The sequence below is a fragment of the Microtus pennsylvanicus genome, chromosome 1, assembly GCF_037038515.1.
Source record: "Microtus pennsylvanicus isolate mMicPen1 chromosome 1, mMicPen1.hap1, whole genome shotgun sequence".
Lineage (NCBI taxonomy): Eukaryota > Metazoa > Chordata > Mammalia > Rodentia > Cricetidae > Microtus > Microtus pennsylvanicus.
This window is the reverse complement of record NC_134579.1, coordinates 136,191,330-136,211,550: the sequence shown is the minus strand read 5'-3', so window position 1 is coordinate 136,211,550 and position 20,221 is coordinate 136,191,330. Positions and strand designations below refer to the sequence as shown.

The window sequence follows — 20,221 nt, the reverse complement described above, 5'->3', positions numbered from 1 at the left end:
ACTCTTCGTTTTGGTTCTTGTTTCATTTTATCTTTCTAAAAAAGACACTATGTAGCCCAGGTTGGCCTGAAACTCTCATGTGCTCCAGACAGGTTGAAGCCAACATCCTCCTGCCTCATCCTCTGATGGGATTGCAGGTGTGAGTCACCATACCCGGCTCTACCCACTATGTTCTCAACTCTGTATATTTCTTTTCTCCAGAAGAGAACCCAAAAAATAATTGCAGAAGTAACAAGGACTGTTTCTGAGAAGAGAACTAGGAAATTAGAAAGGGAAACTGGCCAGTGTTTACACTTTGCTACTATTTGTTTTATTTTATACAAAAAATTTAAGATTTTTCTTTTGACATAGGATCTCACTATGTAGCCTTGGCTGCCCTGGAACTCATTCTATAGACCAGGCTGGCCTCAGACTCATAGGGATCCACTTGCTTCTGCCTCCTGAGTTCTGGGATTAAAAAGCCCTGAGTCATCACAACTAGCTAAAATTTGTTTTGTGAGTGCAGTGCCTGAAGAGGCCAAAAGAGGGCGTCAGATCCCCAAGAGCTGGACTCACAGGTAGTTCTAAGCCCTTAGAGATGGACATGGGTGCTGGGAACTGAACTGCAGTCTTAACTCCTGAGCCAGCTCTCTACCCCCCTGCTCTTTAAAGATGGAGTTTCACGGAGCCTGAACTGGCCTTGAATTACATATTTACAGCAGTGGATGAATTTGAACTTCTGACCCTCCCGCTTCGACCTCCAAAGTGTTGGCATTGCCGATGTACACCACCACAGCTGGGCCATGAAGTTGCCTTCCCTACACCCAGGACATGGCATGAAAAGTACTGCATTGTTATGAACAGAAAGTCTCATGTCTGACCTTTGCCTCAAACAGCCCAAGGAGAAAGAGTGGGTGGAAGCAGAGAAAAAAGAGCCTGGCAGGAGGTTAGCTATTCAAACTGAGTGGTCAATACACTGATCTTCTCTTAAATGCCTTTGAATGTCTCAAGGGGAAAGTGTTTCTTGACGATGGACGCACGAAGATTGGTGGGAAAAGATGGGTGGGTGAAGGTGCTTGCTGCCAAGCCTAAAGACCGGAGTACAAGCCCCAGGTCCCACAAAAGCATGGAGAAGAGAATCAGCTCCCACAAGCCAGCAGGGGCCTCCACAAGTTTGTGTTTGGGGTACAGTGAGACCACAAAACTAGACCGCCGCACTGGTAGAAAGAAAGGATTTCCTGGAGGTCAGCAGGGTGGGGCCTTTGAGGTGGCACAGGCTGTTTGGGTTGGCCGAGCACTGGAAGCCCTTGACAAGGTAGTTGTCCTTTGGGAGGATTAAAGGAGTCTCTTGGTGGTCTAAGTGGGGCTCCTGGTTATCTTCTGTTTAGGACATTGTCACCAGCACGGCCACTTTGGACATAACAATGTTGCCATGAACACACACACATACACACAGGCTGTCTATTGTGTCTACTTATTTTGTTGGTCATGCCTCTCCATCCACAAAGCAAGCTCAGTGTGTGCAGGAAGCCAGGTTCAGTTTTATTTATTGACATTCACTAGGGAGCACATGACTCATATATATCTGCATACATCTGCATTCCACAGAGCTGACAGACTGATGGGAAGAAGAGATTCTGCTAGCAGGGTCTGGGGTGCTTGCCTCGAGCTCCAGCCTTCCAGAGGCAGAGGTTCAGAGTCAACACTCACTCCGCTACAAAGTGAGCTCCAGGACAGCATGGGCCCTACCTGGGACTCAGCTGCAAACCGGGCTGGCGTGCTGACTTTGGCTGTTCTTCTAAGAGGAGCTGGGTTCTATGCATTCACATAGGAGCTCACAGTCACCCAAGTCCAGGGTTTCCCGATGATGTCCCCTCTAGCCTCCCCAGGCACCAGGCACAAAAGTGGCAGAGACATAAACGCAGGCAAAACACCCATACAAATAAAAAAAAATTGAAAAGTAATTTTTAAAAAGCCGGTCATACATGCCTTTAGTTCCAGTACTCCTGAAGCAGAGGCAGGCAGATCTCTCTGTGAGTTTGCCACAGTGAGTTCCAGGCCAGCCAGGCCTACAAAGCGAGACACTGTCTCAAAGGAAAAAAACCATCTGCACCTACTAGCTGGGCGCTCACTTCGCGAGGACACTTGGCCTCTGCGAGCCTCAGCGTTCTCTCCTGTGATGTGAGGGCAGAGATGCGCTAACTTGGCAAAGGGAAACAGAAAACTTTATCTGATGCTTTTGGTTGGGGGGGTTATTTTCGTCCTCTAAAGCCTGCCTTTTCCTGTAAATCACGAATGATTATGTTTGACATTAAAGGTGACTGGCTCAAGGCGTTTAGGGGTGGAGCCTCCCACTAGGAAGCCTAGCCAAAATAATAGTTATTGCCAGATGCCAGGCATCTACTGCGGATTTAGGGTCATTCCAAGTGGAGGATTGTTGCAGGCTCGCTAGAACTACCCCAGAGCCCCGGCACAGTCTGTGTCATCAGTTGGATTCCCACGGTTCCTCAGCAGGAAGGAGGTGGGGTCTGGAAGGGCTGGGACTTTAGGAAATGAGAGACCGGCGAGTCTCAGAGAGGTCCCACCTGGCAACAACGGCGGCGTTAGCAGGGCTAGGGCTATGCGGTCCTCCAGGCCGCGGAGGGGAGCTGGCAGGGGTGCTGGTGAGCGTCAGCGGGCTCGGATGGGGTGGCAGCTGTGGGGTGGGGGTAGGCTTGGGGACAGCGAGGCGGCGAGGGGACGTGGGAGGCAGCGGATGGCTTTGGGGCGTCTCGGGGCGCGCGGCTGCAAAGCAGGGCAGCAGAAGCTGCGCGTCGCGGAGGCTTCTGGTCACTGACATCTGACCCCCTCCTTTCCTGCAATCCCAACCAGGCGGGCGCGCGGGGACCATGGGTTCCTGGACTTCCAGGGCCCGGGTCCCCACGCCGGAGCTCAATCCCCGGGAGACGCTGGACCTGAGCCGTCTGCCCCCGGAGCTGCTCCTGCTGGTGCTGAGCCACGTGCCCCCGCGTGCACTGCTGCTGCACTGTCGCCGGGTGTGCCGTGCCTGGCGTGCCCTGGTGGACGGCCAGGCCCTGTGGCTCATGGTGCTGGCCCGGGACCGCAGCGCTGCCGGCCGCGCCCTGTTGACGCTAGCCCGCCGCTGCCTGCCCCCGGCCCGCGAAGACAGGCCCTGTCCGCTGGCTCAGTTCTGCTTGCGAGGACCGCTTGGACGTAACCTCATCAGCAACCCCTGCGGTCAAGGTGAGGAGCCCCGAAAGTGCTGCTAGGGCGGGGCCACGAGAGAATCCACCGGAAGGGATGAAGGGCGGAGTCACAAGGTAATCGATGGGCGGGCATGAGGGGGCGGCTCCACGAAGGAGAGGATGAGGAGCGGAGTCACAGGATAATTGTGGATGGGGTGAGGGCGTGGTCATAAGGGAACCAATGGGAAAGGATGGGGGCGGGATCACAGTGGGCCAGATGGGGGAGTACGCAGGGCAGGGCCCCAAGAGAACCTATAGGAGGTGCGGAGGAGTGAGCCACAAGGGAACCAGTGAAAGGAGCTAGGGCGGAGTCACAAGATATGTAATGGGCGGGGCCTAAGGGACAGGTAGGGCAAGAAAGCCGAGGGAGGGGCTGGAAGTGAGGTCACACTTGACCTAGTTAGAGTGACTTTGGAAGGACCTGACCAACCATAAGGGAGCTTGGGAGGGGAGCGAACTCCTTATCCTGGGAGCCAATGATGAGCAATTAAAATTGCTACATAAATATATTTTGTTTGACTTTTGCACTTATTAAATGTATTTTTATTAACGTATATGTGTACTTGTTGGAGGTCAAAAGAAAAACATTTCCTCTGGAATTGGGAGCTGGGAATGTATTTTAGGTCCTCTGGCAACTCCTACCTTTGAATGTTTTTAGTAGGTTTTGTTGTTGTTATTTGTGGGCTGGACAGATGGCGGTTAAGAGTACTGGTTGTCCCTCTGCAGGACCTGAATTCAGTTCTTAACACTCACCTGGAGGCTCACAACCATTTGTAACTCCAGGAGTCCAAGAGAGGTCCCACTTCCTCTTCTGGCCTCTGTTTTGGGCTCCCAAGGTACCAAGCATATACATGGTACACAGACATACATTTTTAACTTCTTAAAATTATTATAGTGTGTACGAAAGGGCTCGACTCAAGGGTCACGGCACAGGTAGGAGCAGTCATAGGCCAAGCTTGTGCAGTCATGAATTCTTAATCCATTTCAGACTGTGACTGATGGGGGGCACTTGAATTTGACATCAGTCCTAATGCCTCAGTTTCCCTGGTTCTGTGGTCGCCCTCCCTAAGCCTTGCTTTACTTTACAGAAGGCCTGCGCAAGTGGATGGTGCAGCACGGCGGGGATGGCTGGGTGGTGGAGAAGAACATGAAGCCTGTGCCTGGAGCCCCCTCGCAGACCTGCTTCGTGACTTCCTTCAGGTAGAAGCCCCATTCCCCAAGGGCCAGAGCCCTCGTTGAGAAAGGCCTGCCTGTTCTCATGACCTCTCTCTCCCGCCTTCCTAGCTGGTGTCGCAAGAAGCAGGTCGTGGACCTGGAGGAGAAGGGTCTGTGGCCAGAGCTGCTGGACAGTGGCGGTGTGGAGATTGCGGTCTCTGACTGGTGAGTCTGGGGACAGGAAGAGTCATTCGCTAAACCGTGGGGTCCCATGGCACACTCTTGTAATCCCAGCAGTTGGGACAATGAAGCAAAAGGAGCGTGGTCAATCCCAGGGTGGCACAGGTGAACTTAAGACCAGCATAGGCTAAATATCAACACCTTGTCTAATAAATAAATAACAACAACCAAAAAGACCTGAAATAAAATGAGTTCACATGAAACACAGCTAGGGCCTTGTAAGTGTGAAAGTGTGGGTACCCTTGTGGAGCCCTGATCACATGGCCTCTTTCCCAGGTGTCAAGTGTTACCAGCCTGATAATCCTGTGTCTCAAGATGCCTGGAACAGGGCCAACTCCCTGTACACAATTTTTATTGGTGCTTCATGGAATGCCTGACCAATTGACTGTTTGCCCACATTGTTAACCACAGCCCCCGGGTGAAGTGACATTCACGGACAGCTCTAAATTGCTTTATGGATCTTTCTAAGGTGGCAGCTCTCACCCACGCCTATCCATGGCGGGACTAACCTTTATCCTGTCTGGTGGACTGTTTGGTAGGACTGGAGTCTCCAACAAAGACACAACCCAGGGCCTCGTGCGTGCCAGGGGACGCCTCCAACACTAAGCCATGTGTGACAGGTCTCTTTTTAGTTTAATTTTGAGGCGCAGTCTCACCAAGGTGCCCGGGCTGGTCTTAGCCTCAGTAACAACTGGAATTACTCGCCTAAGTCAGCAGGCGCATCTCATAAGATCTGGACTCAGAGCAGATTCCATATGTGTGCCTTTGGTGGAGGGGAGAGGCCAGCCTAGTAGCATTCCTTAAGAGTGGTCCACCTGCCTCTGCCTGTCCTACGCTGGGGTTAGAAGCTTAGATCACTCTTTCTGGCATTTTGGCTTTTTTTTTCTTCTGAGACAGGGTCTCCCTATGTACCCCTGGCTGACCTGGAGTTCTCTGTAGGCCAGGCTGGCCTCAAACTCACAGAGATCCACTTACTTCTGCATACAGAGAGTTTAAATCTGTGTGCCAACATATCTGGCAACACCCGGCTTTTTTGGTGGGGGGGAGGGGGCTCATGACAGGGTTTCTCCGTGTAGCCCTGGCTATCTTGAAAGTTTCTGTGTAAATCAGGCTAGCCTTATACTTGAAAATCTGCCTGCCTCTGCCTCCCAAGTGCTGGGATTAAAGGCAAATGCTGGGATTAAGGGCACGCAACACCACCACCTGGTTTAACACCCAGCTCTTCCATGATTTCTGGGGTTCAAACCCAGGTCCTCAGCCCCCTGTGGCAAGCACTTTCCTGATTTAGCCGTCTTGCCAGCCCCCAAAGACCCCTTTGAGGAACTTAATTTGTACCCACAGGGAGGCCAGCTACCCCAAAAAGAGGTGACACATTCAGACCTCCCCTTCCCACAGGTGGGGAGCTCGACACGACAGTGGCTGTAGGTATCGTCTCCTTGTCAAGCTTCTTGATGCTCACCAGAACGTCCTAGATAAGTTCTCGGCTGTGCCAGACCCCATTGAACAATGGAACAACAATATCTACCTGCAGGTGAGCCTCTGCCCAAAGACGAGCCGCTCACTGGGTGGGGAAAGGGGTGGTGGGGACTGGGATGGTCCCATCGCGACAGTTAGAGCTGCATGACCAGGTGCAGTCATTTTACAGTCTCTCGTCTTTGTGTTTGTGTGTGTGTGTGTGTGAGTGTGTGTGTGAGTGTGCATGTGGGGGGGGCTATGCCTGTCTGTGTCCTTGATATGTGGAAGGCAGAGAGATGGATGCCATATGTCTTTCTAGAATCCTCCACCTTAGTTTTTGAGACGCTATCACTCACTGAACGAGGAGTTCATTGATTGGCTAGCTGACTGGCTGACAAGCTGGAGCCGCCTGTCTGCCCCCGGCACTAGAATCAGAGCTAATGCCAGCACAGCCAGCATGGACGTGGGTGCTGGGGATCTGAACTCAGATCCCTTATGCTTGTGTACCAGGCCCTTTATCAACGAACCATTTCCCTAGCCCTGCCCTGGCAGGACGTGGAGAAAGCTGGGCTGGGCGGGTCTGGCTGAAGTGTCTCTTGGCCCAACAATAGCTCTCAGACCGTGACTTGAGCTGAAGAGCCAGCTGGTGGCGGTGGGTGACCATGACGACCAGCAGTCTGCAGGCCTGGGGGAGCCATGATGTGAAGAATCCCCTCCATGAGATCTCTGGGCCAGTCTACCCTGAGACTCCTCACATCATGGCTGCCCCAGGGCAGGCAGACTTCTTCTATGGTGGTTAGGGGGCCAGGAGACATAAGCTCCAGGCACTTGGCCTGTTCTGATCTAGTTTGGGAGGTCACTCAATAAGCCCACTCAAGGTCATTTCTGTAACTCTCTTTTTGAGACATGGCCTTATGTAGCCCAGGCTGGCCTCAAACTCACTATGTAGCTGAGGCTAGCCTTGCGCTCCTTCCGTCTCTCAAATGCTGGGAATAATGGCAGATGTGCACAGCCACACCTAGAATTTCTGCCACGTTCTTGCTGATAAAACCTCTTTTATTTGGTTGGGTTTTTGTTTGTTTCTTTTTGCTACAGTTTCTTGCTATATAACCCAACTGTCCCGGACCCCACTGTGCAGCCTAGGCCATCCTCTAACTTCCATCCTCCTGCCTCAGTCACCCATGATGACAGGGGCTTGTCACACACCTACCCTTAGATTCCACCTGTTAATGAGAGCATGGCAAGATTTCAGAAGAAGAGGACTAGGCAGTAACGTGGCCGCCATCTTACTGTGGCCAGGAGAACTGTGACACAGACTGACTGTCTCCTTCTGCCTCCAGGTCAGCCATGTGTTCTCCAACATCAGGAGGGGTGTCCGCTTTGTGTCTTTCGAACACTGGGGCCAGGACACACAGTTCTGGGCTGGCCACTATGGGGCCAGAGTGACCAACTCCAGCGTGATTGTACAAGTCTGTCAGTCCTAGTCAAAGGCCACCACCGTTTTGACAAGACAGCCTGACTGTGCCTTCCAGGAGCTGGGGCTGCTGACTGGAATCCTTCACGAATCAAGCGCTCAAACCTTCCTGGCACATGTCACTCTGGGATCAGTGGGGGCTCCTGCTTGGCCACGCTCAGAGTCTCGAACACTGGAGTCCTCCATCAGCTCTGCCCACTGCTGCTGCTTGTAGAGCAGGGGTGCCGGGCGCATGCTCGTCTCAAGGAGGTCACAAGCTGCCTCTGTTTTAGTCTGCTTGGGTAGAGCGGGGTGCCAGGCGCATGCTCGTCTCAAGGAGGTCACAAGCTGCCTCTGTTTCAGTCTGCTTGGGTAGAGCGGGGTGCCGGGCGCATGCTCGTCTCAAGGAGGTCACAAGCTGCCTCTGTTTCAGTCTGCTTGGGTAGAGCGGGGTGCCGGGCGCATGCTCGTCTCAAGGAGGTCACAAGCTGCTCTGTTTCGGTTCAGTTTCTCGCTGCCCTGTCCTCAGTACTGATCCCCAGCCCTTTTCTGAGGCAGGGTCTCGGGTATCCCAGCTGAAAACCAAGGATGACGTTAGCTTCCTGTCCTTGTCACTCAGCGCTGGGAGTGCAGGCATGCACCAGGACCTCCCAGGCTTGTGCGGTGCTGGGGCGAGCAGGGGCTTAGTGCAAGCCAAGTGTATATTCTACCAACCAAGAAGCATCCCCAGCATTGCCTCCTTGTCCCTCTGTTTCTGCCTCAGGGACTTCCGCTGTCCCTTCACTGACGCCCTCCGCTCGTGTCTGAACTTAACAGCTAGCAAAATTCCAACTCCCGTGTGAACCCAAGCGCACATGACTACACCTAGATCTTCTCATTGAAGGGGGTATCTGCCCACAGATTGTCCCCAAACAATGAGGAAGGGCCTAGAGCCCCGGCCCTGATCCTCAGGGACCTCTGTAATTGTGTAATATTTAAAGTTATTTATCATTTTCTCAAACAGTGAGAGAATAATATACTGGCAATATATGTCTGCCAACTGCACTGTAATAAATTGATTATTTTACCTAAACTGGTTCATATTTTTTTCTTTGTTGTGGTCTTTTTTTATGCTTTGTTCTATTGTTATTGCTGTTTTGAGACATGGTCTCACTATGTAGCCCTAGCTAGCCTGGAACTCACTGTGTAGGTCAGCCTGGCCTCAGCTGCGTTCACCTGCCTCCGCTGCGTGTGTGTGTGTGTGTGTGTGTGGTGTGTGCGTGTGTGTGTGTGTGTGGTGTGTGTACGTGTGTGGTGTGTGTACGTGTGTGGTATGTGTGTGTGTGTGGTGTGTATGTGTGTGTGTGGTGTGTATGTGTGTGTGTGGTGTATATGTGTGTATGTGTGCGTGTGCATGCCCGTGAGCACGCATGCTTTCTGTGCTTGGTGGAGGTGCATGTTCACCGCAGCAAGCACGTAGAGCTCAGAGGAGCTTGAAGGAACCAGTTCTTCCCACTCTGTACACCCCAGGGACCCAACTCAGGCTCTCTGGCCTGATGGCCGGCATCTTTACCCACAGAGCCATATAGGCAGCCAATTATTTTGACCCTTTTATCAGACAGAGTCTTGCTATGGTATGGCTGGCCTGGAACTCATGACAATCCTTCTTCCTGAGTTTCCCAAATGGTAGCATTATAGGTCACACATACCCAGCTTCTTTCAGGTCTTGGTTTTATTTTTGAGGCAAGATCTTGCGTAGCCTACCCTGGCTTCAAACCTCTGTCTAGCCAACCATGACCTTGAACTTCTGATCCTCCTGCCTCCACCTCCTGCTAGGAACTGAATTCAGGTCCTCTATAAGAACAGCACTCAGTTTTAATCATGGATATATCTCTGCAACCCCCAAATTTTCTTTTTAGGTAGGAGATTTGTTTATTTATTTGTTGTTTGGGGGTTTTTTTGTTTGTTTGTTTTTCAAGATAGGGTTTCTCTATGTGATAGCCCTAGCTATCATGGAACTCACTTTGTAAACCAGGCTAGCCTCAAACTCATTAAGATCTTCTGCCTCTTGAGTGCTGGGATTAAAGGCGTGCACCACCACTGCCCAGCAAGATTTATTAATTTATTGTTTTTGTTTTGTTTTTCAGAACAGGGTTTCCCTGTATAGCTTTGAAGCCTGTCCTGGAACTTGCTATGTAGACCAGGCTGGCCTTGAATTCATTTTCTTTTAATTTTATGTGTATGAATATTTTGTCTGTGTGTATGTCTGTGCATCGTGTGTGTGCAGTACCTGCAGAGACCAGAAGAGGGCATCAGATCTAGAACTGCAGTTAGATACAGCTGGGAGCCACTCTGGAAGAGTAGCAAGTGCCCTTAACCTCTCACCCATCTCTCCAACCCCAGGTATATTACAGAAGTTGTTAATGTCACAGACAAACAACAGCCTGATGGGGGCTCTGAGGACAGCTCAGGTCCATGTGGCTAAGTTTGGGTTCCTTCTTAAGGGCTTCACAGGAAAGGGGAGGTTCTGGACCATGTAACTGATGAGTACCCACAGTCTGGATTGTCAGTCAGGCTGTCTACATAAGCAATGAGGGTGGGTCCATCAGAATCTGGAAGCCAAGCTATTGTAGCTTCAGAAACTGGCAAAAGTTTAACCAAATGAAGGGGCTTTACAAACCAGCCTGCCCCTTGTAAGAGGAGCCACAGTGAATCCACCAAACCAGATCATCCCGGGGTCATTTACTGGAGATCAAGCTGCCAAGGCTGTTTCCCTCCCAGGCTGGGAGTGGGCAGAGGTGAAAAGCAAGCAGATTCTACATGACCGCAGGGTGGAATCTCTGAGTGGGTCCAGGTCTTTCAGGACTGACCCAGAGCCAGATGCCCTAGCCACAGGCAGACCTTGGAGGGCAGAGTAAGGGAGGTTCCTGTTAAACAAGCCCACCTTTAGGCTTCTCTTTGCCCAATAGCAGTCCTTCTGTTTACCTGGTCAAAGCCCTTCTGTTTAGGATATTGTCACCAGCACTGTCATTGGGGGGGAGGGGGGATTTTGGCCCTTACACACCTGGGTAACAGTGATCAGGTCCACGTCTGTATGGGAGATAATTATACTTTACAGCATTGGGACGGTTTCACTATGTTGTGACGTCCAGTCCATTAAACTCAATGCATTTTGAATTATGTTTTAGATCAGCCTCACCACAGTATTTGAAGAGTGTGTGTTTTGGAGAGCGTGGTTAAGGCAGCACCCAGGTGAGGTGGGATCTGCAAGGGGCCAGAACACTGCAGAGAGAAAGAACCTGGGACTTAATCCCTGAGTTTAGAAACAGGAGAATGAGAGCCAAGATCATCCTTGAGAGATTGAGGCCAGCCTGCACTACATGAGAGCCTATCTCAAAAACATATCAAAACATTTCAACCAGGACACGAAGTTCCCACCATTGTGCCCGTGTCGTGAGCGCCCCAGAGACCACTAGGAGTCAGAGTTTGTACGCCAAAGCAAAGAGCCCTTATTGCTAGCTCGAGCTTGGGTTCTTCTGTTCCAACACAGTGGCTGGGTCAGGGAGAGCACTGAGCTCAGCTGGTCAGGGGGAGCACTGAGCTCAGCTGGTCAGGGGGAGCACTGAGCTCAGCTGGTCAGGGGGAGCACTGAGCTCAGCTGGTCAGGGGGAGCACTGAGCTCAGCTGGTCAGGGGGAGCACTGAGCTCAGCTGTGGCAGGGGGAGCACTGAGCTCAGCTGGTCAGGGGGAGCACTGAGCTCAGCTGGTCAGGGGGAGCACTGAGCTCAGCTGGTCAGGGGGAGCACTGAGCTCAGCTGGTCAGGGGGAGCACTGAGCTCAGCTGTGGCAGGGCTTTTAAGGAGCAAAGGATGGGGGATGCGCCGTAGGGAAAATCCGGATTCCTGACTGGGCAGGAGCGGGGTAGCAGGAGTCTTGTCAAACAGAGATTGGTGCTGGCATTGCTGTAAGGAAATTGGCAACCTATGTACAAGTTAAGGAAGCTGTTCTTGATGTTCTGGAGCATCTAGTACTTGCTTATCTCAGTTCTGATTAGTCCCCCTCAGGGTGCAGTTTGTAGCTTTTCCTGGTTATTGTAAGGGTGAGGCCAAGTCCCAGGATTGCTAGTCTGCAGCCTGTCATGGCTGCACTGATGCTAAGTTAGGTCTCTTCACCCACCACCCAGCATGAGGATAGGGGATTGATCTCCAGTTGTTAGAAGTAAGTTTGGGGTCACAAAATAAGAGAGCACAGCTCCAGCTGAAGTAACTGGACAAGCAAACTTTACTCTTGACCAAGAGAGCATGCTCCGAAGGTGGACACAGAAACAGGAAGTCCCTTTGGTTTTTGTTGTAATTCGGGGAGTGGCTGTCTTTTCCCCATTGGCTGAGTCTCACTCACAGTCTTCGTTCGGTTAAGTAGTCTGAAAAGAATTGGTGAGCAGAAGACCAGGGAAAGGGATCACAGGAAAAGGTGGTCCTGTCCACCAGATCCCTGGAATGCAGCCGTGAGCTAGCTTTTGTGTAGAATTAAGATATTAGCATAGAAGTCTTACAAGGTATTGGGGGCACAATTTTAAATTCCATATCCTAAACACAAGTTTCATAGTACTTGATAAAAAGACTCATGTTTGATATTTCTTACACTGTGACCCAGGAAATAATAAAAAAAAATAACCATTCTAAGTATGGACTGGTCATGGTAGCATACACACAGGCTTTTAATCCTAGCACTTGAGAGACAGGTGGATCTCTGAGTTTCAGGCCAGCCAAAGCTACATACTAAGACCTTGTCAAAGAGAACAACAACAAAAAATTTAATCCAAATCTGACTTCTACTACCATCATCAAGTCAAACTAAGGTAGGCAAGCATAGAAAATAACTTAGCAACGTAGGACTCCACTTGGCCTGGACTATACACACTCTCCTTTTCTAATGATGCATTTGGCAGCTGGGCTTCTTTACCTGCATGTACGATGCCCGCACACCCATCTCGAAACCTCGCTGTTTTGGAATTCCACCTCTGTCCAGCTCCATGAAAGCCCCTCTAAAAAATGGGATGAGTTCTCCCCTCCCCCAACCACCAAATCTAGTCAGATATTATTATGTTTGGGTGGAAGAATAGAAAAGTTGGTCCAGCCTGGACTACTTCTGAGTGTGTGTAAAATAAGACAAAATTTGTGTTCTTAGAGAGAATATTCTATCTTAAGCATGCAGAGGCCAGAGGACAACTCTGAGTTGTCCAGCCCAGTGAGGGGCTGGGGTGTGGCTCAGTGGTGGAGCCCCTGAGTAGAATCCCCCAGTGAGGGGCTGAGGTGTGGCTCAGTGGTAGAGCCCCTGCCTAGAATCCCCCAGTGAGGGCTGGGGTATGGCTCAGTGGTAGAGCCCCTGCCTAGAATCCCCCAGTGAGGGGCTGGGGTGTGGCTCAGTGGTAGAGTCCCTGCCTAGAATACCCCAGTGAGGGGCTGGGGTGTGGCTCAGTGGTAGAGCTCCTGCCTAGGATCCCCCAGTGAGGGGCTGGGGTGTGGCTCAGTGGTGGAGTCCCTGCCTAGAATCCCCCAGTGAGGGGCTGGAGTGTGGCTCAGTGGTAGAGCCCCTGAGTAGAATCCCCCAGTGAGGGGCTGGAGTGTAGCTCAGTGGTGGAGCCCCTGCCTAGAATCCCCCAGTGAGGGGCCGGGGTGTGGCTCAGTGGTGGAGCCCCTGCCTAGAATCCCCAGTGAGGGGCTGGGGGTGTGGCTCAGTGGTGGAGCCCCTGCCTAGAATCCCCAGTGAGGGGCTGGGGTGTGGCTCAGTGGTGGAGCTCCTGCCTCGAATCCCCCAGTGAGGGCTGGGGTGTGGCTCAGTGGTAGAGCCCCTGCCTAGAATCCCCCAGTGAGGGGCTGGGGTGTGGCTCAGTGGTAGAGCCCCTGCCTAGAATCCCCCAGTGAGGGCTGGGGTGTGGCTCAGTGGCAGAGTCCCTGCCTAGAATCCCCCAGTGAGGGCTGGGGTGTGGCTCAGTGGTAGAGCCCCTGCCTAGAATCCCCAGTGAGGGGCTGGGGTGTGGCTCAGTGGTAGAGCCCCTGCCTAGAATCCCCCAGTGAGGGCTGGGGTATGTGGCTCAGTGGTAGAGCCCCTGCCTAGAATCCCCCAGTGAGGGGCTGGGGTGTGGCTCAGTGGTAGAGCCCCTGCCTAGAATCCCCTAGTGAGGGGCTGGGGGCGTGACTTGGTTATCCATAGATTCAATCCCTAGAATTGATGAGGGGGAGTGAACCCTGATTAGCTATGGCCTTTTTGATAATGATGGGCCCAACAGCACCAAATGCAGCATCCTAGTGAGACGTATCAATAATGGGGACAGTTACTGGTGTGGCAGCAGGGGTAGGTGGGAACTTAGCACAAACCTGAAATTACTCTGAAACAATGACGTCTAAGACGCATTAGAATGTTAGAGATGAACACAGGCAAAGTGCGCTCTCCAACGAAACAAAACATGGAAGGGTGAAGGGCCGGGCATTTTACCTGACCCATTACCTAGCTCCATGCTGCTTTTCAGAACTACCAAAGTGATTTTCACGTGGAGACTGTCTCCCTGGCCCCTTAGACTCCAGACCACAATCATAGTAAAAGCCACGTTATGGAGACGTACACGTTCTGCCTTTTCAAGTGCCATGCTCTGGTTCCGGTGACAGCGGAGAGCGAAGGTGGCTTCTACCCAGGCTACCCAGATTATAATTTCACAGCTGTCTCTGACCAGATGGTCTCTAATGCACATTCAAGGTGGTTTCTGCATGTGTGTTTGTTCTGCGTTTTAGTTCAGAGGGCTGGAGAGATGGCTCAGTAGTCCAGATCACTGGCTGCACTTCCAGAGGCCCTGGATTTGATTCCCAGCACCCACATCTATCCACGACCCCAGTTCTAGGCAATCTGAAGGCCTGAGGCCCTCTTCTGACCTCTGCAGGCACCCATGACTCACAGACACGTGTGTAGGCAAAGCACCCATAAGCATAAAATAGAAATCCACCCTTTCCCCTCTAATTGCGAGTGTGTTGCCGTAAATTCAGCTAATGTAAACCGCACAGCTGCGGCAGAGAGTGGGACTGTGGCCACAGCCGGCGGGCTGGTGCTTGGCCCCTCCTCCTCCAGTCCATTCAACCTCACCAAAGGCTTTGCACAGAGGTCCTTAGCCTTTTCAGCCCCTAGGGAGAAACAATCAGATGAGGGAAGAATGAAAACTGGCTCAGCCCAATTTAGATGACTGGTACTGGGCCAAGACTCATTTATTTTTGCCACACTAAACACAATGTTGGGAAAAGAAGCTTTCAGATAGCAATTAACTCAGCCCCGTGAGTACTACAGAGCTGAAGACATGCTTCTGTGGAAGCGCTTTACAAAGTCATCCCTAAAATGGCTTCTTGCTGACTTAGAAACTGTTATGCCCAGATCTGCGAAGTCCCCAAAAACCAACAAGAAGTCTGAGTCCCATATGTAAAAGCAAAGAGCCTTTATTTAATATAAGTTTGCAAACTCGGTCTCTCCGCAAGTCCAATGTATTGGAATAATCAGAGAGCCCTGAACTCAGTTAGAGTTGGGTTTTTATAGTAGTAAAGGTGGGGATGAGGGATTACTAAGGCTTAGGACCCCTGATTGGCTGACATTTGTCTAGGGGTGTCCTGGTGAGTATGTGCTGGCAGGTGATCCTATCTACAGTGGTTGGAACGTTAGGCATTTCCTTTGGATGGTCTGTTCTTGGGTGGTGCTCGGGTAATCTCAGTTTGTGGTTCTTCCTGCAACCAGGTATTGCTTCAGGGTAAAATACTGAGACTCAGGCCTCCATTAAACTTATCAATGGCTGAGTCTTATTCTGGCTGGTGATAATGGTTGGGAATAAAGAACTTCCTTTGGGTGGTCTTTTCTATTTAGCGTATCACGGCTGGTTCCTACAGAACATTACTCAAGTTAAAGGTCTAGGGAGAATGACCAAGGTAAACAGAACGCCTACGGGTGTCAGGATTGGTCTGACCCTCAGATAGCATCGAAGCCGTTGGGGCACTGAAAAGTACAAAAGCACAAATGGCATCTCTCTCAAGGATGAGCTTTAGCACTGCTCAAAGTTTTAGGGCATGTCTGGGATAAGCAAAACATAAATCCTGGGAAATACAGGTGGAGCCTGACTCAACAGGCAGCAAAAGTTTTCCAAGTGTGAACTTCATTCCGGGAAAACAGCCAAATACCTTCTCCATTTGGAGAGAGGAATCAGCTCCGCGTTTCCACTCTTCCTGGTTTCTCCAGTGCCTCAGTGTGCACAGGACCTTTTTGCCCTCGGCAGCTTTGCTCCTTGGAAACAGAGTGAACCGTGCTGAGGACTCCCTGGATGTGAGCAGCACCATGGTGTATGCATCTTGCCTGTGGTTCTCTTCCAAGCAAAACCCATCTGTTCCAAACCTCGTCTCTGAGTTTCTTTTTTAGTCTGAGGAGGAAGTAATGGAAACAGCTCCTCTGAAACTCACGTGACGCTTTGGGCTTCCTTCCCACCTGGGCACAGGGCAGCTATAAGGTAGAAGGTCTTTCCTGGGCCTGGTGGAGCCCCATGCAATGCCAGCATTCAGGAAGCCGAGGTCTGTAGAAGGATGGGAAGTTCTAGGCCAGCCTGGACTGTGTAGCCAGACCCAATCTCAGAAAACACAGCACTGCTTTTGATCCACCGCACTCAGTTTTGGAATTTCTGGGCCTTTGTCATCTCCTTCCAAGGTAAGAAAGGAAAGAATGAAAGTGCTACCACCCAGCTCTGTAAATTCTGTCACACTTACCTCCAGCAGTAGCCAGAGGCTCAGCCAGACTTTCAGGCCACTGCAAAAGCTGCAGGTACAAAATGGAGTCATGCCTGTCTACCTCTAACAATATGGAGGTGAAAACATCGCTTGTGTGGGGTGCAGGGGAGATATTGGGGGTTGGAATTAAGACTTATATGTTAGGCAGAGGCTCTACCACTGAGCCACCCCCCAGCCCCTCACTGGGGGATTCTAGCCAATGCTCTAAGTCATGATCCCAGTCCCTGGCTGCTGAATTCTAGTAAGAGTTCTTTTGCTGAACACCAGTGTCTCACTCTGGACTCCAGGCCAGTGCTCCACCACTGATGCACAGCCTCAGCCCTTGGTGTTTTGAGAGGAGGGCCTACCAGCTGGCTCAGGCTGGCTTTGAAGTCTCAATGATCTTCTGGCCTCAGCTTTCTAGGGCTTGAATTATAAGCGTGTGCCGCTGGACCTGGCTTGGCTCTTCTCAAGCTTTCTAGCTTTTCCTTGCCAGATCTGCAGGTGTGACATCCGGGCCACACCTGACAGACGGGACTCTGAAACTCCCAATGACTTTTCCCACTTCTGTTGCGGTAGTCGCGTATACTGGTTACGGCTGTGACAGTGGCCTCGTTCGGCCTGCTGCAGGATGGCACTTTAGGAAGACGTTTTGAGTCCCTGCGAGTGATTGATAATTTCCAGGCTGCTTGCTGGGTGTCTGAGCCAGTGGAGCGTGACACGACACCACTCTGAAATCATCGACAATCCAAGATTTCATTGTGGCTCTTCCCTCGACAGCCTCTGAGTTTCTATTTAACTTAGAGAAATGTGCCTCCCACCGGGATGGCTTTTGTCTCTTTTGTACCTAAACCTTAGAGACAAAAAAGTTTGGCTAAGACTATGAAAGCGATGAGGTAGGCGGCCTGGAGAGATGGCTCCCTGGGTAAGAGCACCTGCTACCTTTCCAGAGGACCCAAGTTCAGTTCCCAGCACCCACATCAGGTGGTTCACAATTCCCTGTAACTGTAGCTCTAGGGGATGTGACACCCTCTTTTGTGTTCATGGGTACATGCACACCTGGTGTGTCCCCCACATATACAAAAATACAAATAAATATTCTTCTTAAATAATGGGATGAGGCCAAGGAGATTATGTGTTGTTAAAGCCCTTTTTGCTCTCACAGAGGACCTGGGTTCGGTTCCCAGTACACACACTGAAAGACCCCCGGTGTGAAGACTCTCACTCAAGTCTCGGGATAACACGACCCCTCCCAGCCCCCAGTAACTCACAAGAGACCGTCCTTGCTGCAATCACACGAGGTTTATTGACAGGTACCAGTGCACTGGGGCCGAAACTCATAACCCTTGCAGGCGAGGAGTTTGACCTTGAGTAACTGGGAGAAGGGGTTTTTAAGGGAAGAAACCACAGCCCAGTAATCCGAAGGGGGTAAGGAGGGCATCATAGAAAATTCCTAAAATACCAGTGATGATCACAAGGGGGCAACTCCCTGTTTCTCAAGATTACTCTCAAGATTACAATCTAACTTTATTTTCAGCTAGTTCCTGAAACAGTCACTGAACCGGCTAATCCTAGATTTCTGATTCTTCCCTCCCTGCTTAGATTTTTGGCTCTATTTTTTTCTGCTAGGGGGTGTCTGGATTTATTCAGTTCTTTCAACACTGCACAGTTTATGACTTCCTATGACCCCAGTTGCAGGCGATCTGGTGCCCTCTGCTGGCCTCCGCAGGCACTTGCACATACACATGGTGCACACACGTATACTTATGTGAACACGGACACATAAAATAAAACAGACAATAAAGTATTTTATTTTTATTTATTTATTTGGTTTTTTGAGACAGGGTTTCTCTGTAGCTTTGGTGCCTGTCCCGGAACTAGCTCTTGTAGACCAGGCTGGCCTCGAACTCCCAGAGATCCGCCTGCCTCTGCCTCCCGAGTGCTGGGATTAAAGGCGTGCGCCACCACCACCCGGCACAATAAAGTATTTTAAAGTGACAGAGGGAGACTGGGCATATAGGTACACACCTGTAATCCCAGCACTTGGGTTAGAGAAACAGGAGGATTAGGAGCTTGTGGCTGGCCTCTACTACACAGAGATCTTGAGGCTGGCCTGGGATACACGAAAATTGTGTTAACTTATTTTTCCCCACCTACCCCAAAAATTGTGTGATTGGGACACAGTTCAGTGGTAGAGTCCCAGCCTAGAGTCCCCCAGTGAGGGGCTGGGGGTGTGGCTCAGTGGTAGAGCCCCTGCCTAGAATCCCCCAGTGAGGGGCTGGGGTGTGGCTCAGTGGTAGAGCCCCTGCCTAGAATTCCCCAGGTTGGCTCAGTTGCAGTGTTGCCTGTGCTGGAATGATTGCTGAAAAGCATGTTCCAGACCCAAATTTTCGTCTCCAGCATGGAGGGATATAAAAAAATGTTGGGCTGGGGACTTTCAGACTGTGAACTCTGCTGACAGATGATGCAAAATGATCCATCCTAGGGACAACTCTCCATGCCCAAGGGACCCTCCAAGATCTGACCATCTACCATGATCTCCAATTTCAGCTGGCCCAGGCGCAGAGCCAGACAAAGGGCTTGAGACACACCATCAGCACACTGCATGCCTTTCTGCTGTCTGCAGGGGCTTTGGTCAGGCAGGGATGCAGAGGAGAGCTGAGCAGTGCTCACAAAACCCACTCCAATGGGAGCTGTGCAAACAGCTCCCAACACTAGTCACTGGCTGGAAAACCGAGAAGCTAGTACCCCGGAACCTGAGATGCAGGCCCTTGTAGGCCGTGACAGGGGGTTAGGGAGACTGCTGATGAAGCGCTCAGGGGTTGCTCGAAACTGGATATCAGAGCATCCACCCCCACATTTCTAGCCAAGACGGCCGACTTCTACTCACTAGGAATTGTGATTCCCCTCGCCTGTGTGTGTGCGTGTGTGCTGTCTGCCTATCTGTCTTTGAGTCTCACCATGTAGCCCAGGCTAGCCAAAACCTAAGAAGTTTTTCATCTTCCTTAGTGTTGTGATCACAGATGTTCAACACCACGCCCAGCTGTGACACTGTTTTGGTAGGATTAAGGTCTCCTGACGCCCAGGCTTACTCTGAACTGGCTGTGTAGTTGAGAACGACCCCGACCTTCTAATCCTCCTGCCTCTGTCTTCTGACTGTTCAGACTGCGGGCATGTACCACCACTTTGGGTTTTAGCACTCCTGGGAATTGAAGCCAGGAAGGCCCTTGGCAAACCAGACCTATCCTCAGTCCGTTTAACGTGTGTCGTCTTTGTAAGCATCTTTTCAGGTCAAGCCCGGAAGGCTTGTGAGTGAGCAGAGGAAGCAAAGGGCCAACCCCAGAGGTAACACTTCTGTGTGCTATCTAAGGATCGCTGGCTGGGGCTAGTGGGAGGGCTCAGTGGGCAAAGGTACTTGTTGTGCCCGGCAGTGGTGGCACATGCTTTTAATCCTAGCACTCAGAAGGCAGAGGCAGGCCAATCTCTGTGAGTTTGAGGCCAGCCTGGTCTACAAAGCAACTTCCTGGACGGCCTGGGCTACACAGAGAAACCCTGTCTCAAAAAAACAAAAAACAATAAAAAAAAAGAAAGAAAAAGAAAGTTGTCTTCTGACCATCAGACACGTGCTATGACATGCACCTGTGCACATGTATGTACAACAAACACAAATAAATAAATAAATGTCTTTCAAAGTACTTTTAAAAATAATTGGAGCCAGCCATGGTAGCATGTGGCTATAATCCCAGACAGAACTCAGAAGCTGAAGGCAAGAGAATTCAAGCTTGCAGTCTGCCTAATTATACAAAGAAAGGAGAAAAAAGCTAGGCACTGTGGTGCACATCTTTAATCCCAGCACAGGAAGCAGAGGCAGGCAGATTTTTGTGAATTCCAGGCCAGCCAGAACTACTTTGTGAGACCCTGTTTCAAAAAAA

General features: G+C 51.0%; 1 protein-coding gene across 2 annotated transcripts; it reads left to right on the top strand.

Annotated features, from left to right (window-relative positions):
* The first annotated feature begins 2,349 nt into the window (after positions 1 to 2,349).
* On the top strand, positions 2,350 to 8,599 carry Fbxo27 (F-box protein 27). Of its 2 annotated transcripts, none has more exons than XM_075987028.1 (6): positions 2,350 to 2,500; positions 2,851 to 3,222; positions 4,313 to 4,424; positions 4,509 to 4,604; positions 6,015 to 6,150; positions 7,415 to 8,599. In XM_075987028.1, the coding sequence occupies exons 2-6, from the start codon at positions 2,868 to 2,870 to the stop codon at positions 7,556 to 7,558; spliced, it is 843 nt and encodes a 280-aa protein (XP_075843143.1). In that variant the 5' UTR covers positions 2,350 to 2,500; positions 2,851 to 2,867; the 3' UTR covers positions 7,559 to 8,599. The 2 variants fall into 2 exon arrangements, with proteins under 2 accessions (XP_075843143.1, XP_075843132.1); XM_075987017.1 differs by lacking the exon at positions 2,350 to 2,500 and adding an exon at positions 2,508 to 2,642.
* Positions 8,600 to 20,221: the final 11,622 nt, after the last annotated feature.